The sequence below is a fragment of the Rhinoderma darwinii genome, chromosome 2 (genome assembly GCF_050947455.1).
Source record: "Rhinoderma darwinii isolate aRhiDar2 chromosome 2, aRhiDar2.hap1, whole genome shotgun sequence".
Taxonomy (NCBI): domain Eukaryota; kingdom Metazoa; phylum Chordata; class Amphibia; order Anura; family Rhinodermatidae; genus Rhinoderma; species Rhinoderma darwinii.
The window spans coordinates 429,695,057-429,702,476 of NC_134688.1; the positions used below are offsets into that span (position 1 = coordinate 429,695,057).

Here is a 7,420-nt window from a genome sequence, read left to right on the forward strand (position 1 = left end):
TTCTACTGACCCCGACTGAATGACTATAAGGGTATGTTCAAGCACACTAATTACGGACGTAATTCGGGCGTTTTTGCCCCTAATTACTTCCGAAAAATGCGGCTTGAAAGCGTTGACAAACATCTGCCCATTGAAAGCGATGGGCTGACGTTTGTCTGTTCACACGAGGCATATATTTACGCGCCGCTGTCAAATGACGGCGCGTAAATAGACGCCCGCGCCAAAGAAGTGACCTGTCACTTCTTGGGGCGTAATTGGAGCCGTTATTCATTGACTCCAATGAATAGCAGCGCCAATTACGTCCGTAATGGACGCGGTGTTCAAGCGCCTGCACATGCCGTTACGGCTGAAATTACGGGGATGTTTTCTCCTGAAAACATCCCCGTAATTTCAGCCGTTACGGACGCTGTCGTGTGAACATACCCTAAAGGCACGTTCACTTTTCAGGCATATTTTGGAGCATATTACACTCCATTATACACTTGAAATACGCCCGCAGCATCCCACTGATTTTAATGGAAAATACACTGTGTACTTCATAATACTTATTTTTTACGCTGCGTTTTTTTCCCCCGCAGCGTGGGCATGAGATTTACTACATCTCATCCACTTTGCTGCTACTGTAAATGCTGCAGAATTTCCGCACAGAATTCCGCAGCGTTTGCGCTACGTGGGAACCCGGCCTTAGGGTCCTATTCGACGGGCAGATATTTAACGAACAAGCAGCGAGCAATGATTTCGCGTTTTTTTACATTCGAAAGACGGTCCATTACACGTGACACTAATTGCTAAAGATTTTCGCTGCTCAGACGTTACTGAGACAGTTGCTCATCTCTGAACTGATCACGACTGGAAGATTTCTGATTAGACGAGGGGATGCGGAGGCGACAAACGATAATCTTTTGCTCAGGCAGATGTGGCCGATCCACGGATTTATTGTTCGTCGTACCATGCTATTATACGTAGTGATTAACTCTTACAGTCGAACGATTATACAAAACTTTGTACGATAATCGCTCCGTCTTTAATCTAAAGTGCGCACACCTCTTAATAAATTTGGTGCACCTCATGCCATCCATGGCCCAGAAAGTCAAATCTACAACAGCTATTAGTTGGCGTAGATTTTAGCTATAATTTATGCCAACTTCTGCCATAAATTATAGTCAATTTGTAGGACCGCCCCCCCAAAAGCCCCGCCCACTATATTTAAAAGGTTCTTGAGCGTCGTAAAAAGAAAAAGCTGCAACATTTTTTAGCAAAACGCGACTTTTCTATTCGGACGTGGATTGTTTGAATCGAGTCCTTGTGCGGCAGCAATGTAGTCGCACACGTTTTATGTGACTCAGGATTTTCCAGCCATCTTTCCTTGGGTCTCCAGCTTGCAAAATTTGCAGGGGGGGGGGGGGGTCATCTGTTGGTCGTGGCACTTTTCATTAGTATATTCAGAAATATCCCAAATTTTTCTACAAAACGGATGATGAAATGTAGGTAAAACTAGAGGGGGTGGGGATTCAGAATATAGAAAAATAGCGTACAATTCGGAGGTGCAGGATATTTTACCACTTGGGCGGCATAGTAGCCATGGATTTGTGGAAGAACTAGAGTACTGCCCGATCTCATGTAAGAACGAAACCTAAATGTTCACCTGCGATTACAGATTTATTCCTCATGTTTTCCTGAAGTCCATTGTAATAAAATGATTCTTTAGTACTGTGGAGTCCTACAATATCAGCCAAATGTGAATTAGGTCTTCATAGCATCATCAGAACAGCCGAAATCTCTACTTTGGTATAGCAAGTGAAAATATGAGATTTTTGGTACGAACGGTCATATCTTCAGGAGATACGGGGATGGGATGTCTGGATGTGGGGGGTCCCACCGTGAAGCATGGTAGAGGAGGTGTGATGGTGCTTTGCTGGGGACTCTGATGATTTATTTAGAATTGAAGTCACTCCTAAGAAGCAATGGGCTCTCATTTCCTTTTCTCTTAAAGGGGTTGTCCCACAAAGGACATTTATAACCTTTCCACAGTATAGGTGATAAGTGTCTGATCCCTGTCCTCGGCTGTTTCCGTCAGCTCCAAGGATATTGAATGGAGGCACAAGGCTCATGTGTGACCATCGCTCTATTCAAACTCCTCCTTACGGTGGTCTTGCAAGGAAGAGGAGGACTCGGGACCACGTTCTAGTGATAGGTGGGGGTCCCAGTGATCACAAACGGATTAATGATCCTATAGATAGGAGATAAATGTCCTTTGTGGGACAAGCCCTTTAATCTTGCAATACACAACATAGTTGTCGATCAAACCCTTGTTCAGCTGATCGCTACCTCTCCTCATAGTGGCCCAGAGTGGTCAATTTTGTATCTTTATTTCAATAGGGAGTGAGGAATAAGCCCCTGCCAGACCCCTCTAGAACACTTATCTCCAGGGTACAAAGGATTGGTCAAGTTGATATCCAACGTGCCTGATCCTTCTTTACCCCAACAGTAGAGATCAGGGGATTGTCAGAATTTCCAATACTCATGTGGTTTGGCTGACGGAGTGCGAGAAGTTGGCCCAATATGACCAAAACCACGTCTCAGATTGTGTAAGAAATATTGGACAAAGAATACGCGTGACAGTGCTGTGTCAGATGACCTGGCCTCCATAATCACCCGACCTAAACCCAATACAGAGAGTTTGGGTCAAGTCAGACTGCAGAGTAAAAAAAAAAAAAGCAGCCCAAAAAAAAAAATCTCAGAATATATGCAAACGCCTTCAAAACTATTGGAAAACCCTCTTAAATGGCTAAAACAAGATAAAAGAATGTCAGGAACTTGCATAACGATTATGAAGGTAATGAACATCCGGTATGAAGAATCAACTAAAAATAAAGAAACCCCCTTCTATGAGTAAGGCTGGGTTCACACGACCTATTTTCAGGCGTAAACGAGGCGTATTATGCCTCGTTTTAAGTATGAAAATAGGGCTACAATACGTCGGCAAACATCTGCCCATTCATTTGAATGGGTTTGCCGACGTACTGTGCCGACGACCAGTAATTTACGCGTCGTCATTTGACAGCTGTCAAACAACGACTCGTAAATTGACTGCCTCGGCAAAGAAGTGCAGGACATTTCTTTGCCACGTAATTTGAGCCGTTCTTCATTGAACTCAATGAAGAGCAGCTCAAGATGTACGAGCGTCTCAGACGCCTCGTATATTACGAGGAGCATTTACGGCTGAAACGACGCAGCTGTTTTCTTCTGAAAATAGGCTGTCATTTCAGCCGTAAAAGCCAGCTAGCGTGTGAACATACCCTCAGTGTCAAAACCTGGGACTGTCTAGCAATTTCCGTATCATTGCATCAAGTTTCGGTACCAATCCCTTGTTGTATAGCTTTCTTTATTTAATATCCGCACATACAGCTAGGAATGCATATACTGGTCACACACGTAGGAGCTGAAGATTTTACTAAGCGATCGAGCTCCGCACTTGTATGAGGTCAGTATAGGTTATAGAAATTTACATTGAGAATACAAATATTATCCTATGTACATAGAACTGCAGATTTCAGACTTCGCTTTCCTGTGAATTAACATTTCTTGAAATCTATGGAGAAAACACAAGTAACTTCAGAATTCTAGAACAGTTTTAATTGAGGGAAGAATACATAGCTTTGATAAGTTACTAACAGAGACCAAGGAGAAAGATTCATTTTAAAAGGTAAAGGTCTAGTCAAATTCGATATTGGGCAGAAGTCCTGGAAATCCATTAAAAAGAGGCAGATTGAGCCGGCGGACTTCAGTAGACATGCACCATGCCGTATAGGAAGGTCCAGAACAGGACGTACGTGAAGAGGCCACCAATAAGCCCCCCGGTAAAAAGTGGCCTCCTCGATTTAAAATATTTGTTCCACCTGCGTCCAGACTTTAACACCAACAGCACGGAGAGGAGGAAAGAGGCAATGAAGTAAAAGATGAATCCGTACAGGCCTGTTAAGCCAAGAATTCCAGCCGTGGCTCCGGAGAGGGCAGAGACCGACGTTCTGCAATAGTCGAGGACGGCGGCGTTCCCTCGCACTGCGGCTTCACTGATAAACTGCGGACCCTCTCTCTTCAGACCGATGGCAGCCATCCCTGAAAATGTATGGATTCCAGCTACAGCTGTGCAACAACAAACAAAAAAAAAAAAACGTGAGCAAAGGATGACAGAAAGCAAAAAAACAACAAAAACGTTGCCTAGACCTGGGCCATATTGACTGATTGGCACAGTAGGCTTCTGCCTATAGGTATGCCAGGGAGAGGGGCGACTGCTGAAGGGAAAATTGACATATGAATCCAATCAACAGCGTATTTATATGTAAATTATGGTTACGTATATGTCAATTTGGCACTCACACTGCGTGAGGACACGTTCCAGGCCAAGAGAATGCTAAATAAGCTGCCCCCGCTACCAAAAATTACCCAAACCTGTACCTGCGCTTCCTTATTAACAGTTTTTCATTTTCGGTTTTATTCTCCCCGCCTTCCAGAACGGTTAACCTTATTCTGCGGGTTAATACGATTATGGCGATAACAAATTTAGTTTTTTTTTTTTTTCATGATGTACAACTTTTACAAAAAAAGAAATTTGTCTCATGTCGCCATATTCCGAGCCATATCGTATTTCATTTTCCGGCTATGGAGTGGCGTGAGGGTTTATTATTTGCCGGGCGAGCTGGAGGTTTTGGGAGCAGAGGTTACCAAAAAACAGCAATTCTGGCATCCACCCTGCAGGTTAAAGGATCAGTCATGTCCCCAGAAAAGGTAATCTGCCTCCTTACCGGTGCTGCTGCCTTGTTCAGGATTCCAGCGGCGTTTATTTCTGGTTACTTGGTGCCTCCCTGACCCTGCAATCAGCCCGATCAATTTGGCGGTTGATATACTAATATTTTAATAAAATGGCAACTTGACGGTCTCTACAGAGCGGATCAGGTTCACACCTCGTTCACACTGGGCAGTGGAGATTAAAATGATCGGGCTGATTGCAGGGGCACGGAGGCCTCTAGTAACATGAAGTGAACGATCGGGAACAAGGCAGCAGTGCAGGTACGGAGGCAGATTACCTTTTCTGGGGACGTGACAGGTCCGCTTTAAATAATGCTGCATTGCAATAGTTCTGACTTTTACGGACACGGCCATACCAATTATGTTATTTTTTTTACATTTATGGATTACTTTAACTGGTTCCTGACTGCTGGCTGTGTTTTTACGGCCAGCGGTCAGGGACGGGTCCTTAAAATCCGAGCCATAGACTTTTTACGGCTCGGGTTTTAACTTGCTGCCTGCGCGATCGGGCAGCTGAATGTCGGGTCTCTGGCTGTCAGTGACTGCCGGGGACCCGGAGGAGAAGATAGAAGCAGCTTTCGCTGCTTCTGTCTTATCCAATGTCTTTTTACACAGCGCTCAATGAACGCTGTGTATAGGAATAGAGACAGCAGCAGCGGCGCTGTCTCTATTCCTCCCGGTGATCATGTGACTGGTCTGCTGTGCAGCTCCAGTTACAGGGGAAATGCATGGTGTAAAAGAAAGAAAAAATATATAAAGTTCCCCAAAGGTCTTTTTAGACCTTTGAGGGACAGACCATAGTAATAAAAATATAGTAAAGTAAAGTGCAAAAAAAATTAATAATAAATACACATAAAATACCCACGCCAAAGAAAAACGTTCCCCCCGCCAATCATTGTTGTAACGCTAGCGCTGACCCAATTACCCTAATATAGACATGTAATATATTCAAATTTACGGTAGACAATGACGATCACAAATAAAAGGTCTATTTTAGGGTAAAACTATGTTATTACCAACAAAAAAAAATTGCTGAAACGTAAAAAAGCTTATTTTTTTACGATTATTGTCAAACTTTATGAATAAAAATTCAAAAATAGCAAAAAAGGGGTGTATAAAAACGATACAAAAAGAAACCTGCATTGTCTACGGAAAAAACGTCGCAAAAATCACGTCGTTAGCCCAACAAATAAAAAAGTTATAGCCATTTAACTAACACGTGCTAAAAAGGGCTAAACGGTGTCTGGTCCTGAAGGCTCAAAATAGCCCGGTCCTGAACAGGTTAAGTAAAAAATAGGAAAAATTTTATTTTTTTAATTCTCCTATTTTTTTGCACATTACTAAAAACTTTAACTGTTTATTATTTTTTTTTTTCTAAGAACATCTATCCATAGCACGATCGCAGTAAGGAGGATTTTGAATGGACAAGCGGTCACATGTCCTGCAGCTCCATTCATTGTCTATGAGGCTAACGGAGAAAGCCAAGTGCAGCGCTCGGCTGCTTCTGTAATCCTGGCCATCTCCTCATTCATAAATGACTAAGATGGGAATAGATCCAGGGTGGCTATAGATCAGTGTGAATATCTGGTGCCCACCATTGTTTAAAGAGGACAGGTCATGTACCTAGAAAAGTAAATCTGCCTCCATACCTGTACTGCTGCCTTGTCATCAGGGTATTTGGCATCTGATGGGGGGGGGGGGGGATCTTGAAGGGACTGTAATAGAATAAAGGGACTGCTCCTCTCTAGAACAGCGCCAATCTTAACCAAAGGATGTGTCTGGTATTGCAGTTCAGTTCCATACACTTGAAGGAGCAGAGCTGCAATACCAAACACAGCCTATTGACGAGAGTGGCGCTGTTTCTGGAAAAAGAGAAAAAAAATGCCTTTTCTCTATTCTCTGGGGCCTAGTAACACACACGATTGGTCTGCTCGCTGTCCTCTACACAGGGGGTTAATACGTGCAGGATTACGTGTCCCCCTCGGTGATTCTGGCAAAAAATGACAGCCTCTATGAATGAAAAATGTGTATACAGATAGATACGACATCCACATGAAGCTGAGCCCGGCACCCTGCCAAATATACTGCACCTCTGCGGAAGATGCCACACCGTCTGCCAAGCTACCAGCCTCCTTGTACCAACCGCTCTGCGACCACTAGCAGAACATTACAGTGCGATCTCCGCCATCTTCAGAAGTGACAGGAAGTGACCTTTCACCCCGGAAGCTGTTCTAGAGATGGGTATGAGGCGTTTACGGGCGGCCATATTTATTGATGGCATCGAATATTTTGTAGCGTCGCCTCTCTTATAGGATCCTTGTTAATCCAGCGAGAAAGTATATTATCTTATATTATTATTATTATATTGTATCATTATATTAAATAATATTTGTATCTTTATATTACTGCGTGTCCCGGTCGGTAATGTCTGCGTTATGCAAGAAAATAAATTTATCAAATAAAGTCAGAGGCTTGGCTGCTATTAACCGCGTTTATGAACAATATATATCAGGGTGTGAAGTCGTATATACCTCGGCTCTGTGGATGCAGAGTTAATAATGGGCGTGGTTTTCATGTTACTGCATAATTCATGAGTAAAATATGTGACTTC

At 43.3% G+C, this 7,420-nt stretch overlaps 1 protein-coding gene across 1 annotated transcript; it reads right to left on the bottom strand.

Annotated features, from left to right (window-relative positions):
• Window positions 1-3,614: 3,614 nt before the first annotated feature.
• EMC6 (ER membrane protein complex subunit 6) lies at window positions 3,615-7,017 on the bottom strand. Its single transcript, XM_075850875.1, has 2 exons — window positions 6,900-7,017; window positions 3,615-4,146 (listed from the first exon to the last, which is right to left on the bottom strand). The coding sequence occupies exon 2, from the start codon at window positions 4,115-4,117 to the stop codon at window positions 3,785-3,787; it is 333 nt and encodes a 110-aa protein (XP_075706990.1). The 5' UTR covers window positions 4,118-4,146; window positions 6,900-7,017; the 3' UTR covers window positions 3,615-3,784.
• Window positions 7,018-7,420: the final 403 nt, after the last annotated feature.

Bases quoted from the DNA above. Each gene is read 5' to 3' on its own strand.
- EMC6 (XM_075850875.1), bottom strand. From the start codon at position 4,117: ATGGCTGCCATCGGTCTGAAGAGAGAGGGTCCGCAGTTTATCAGTGAA.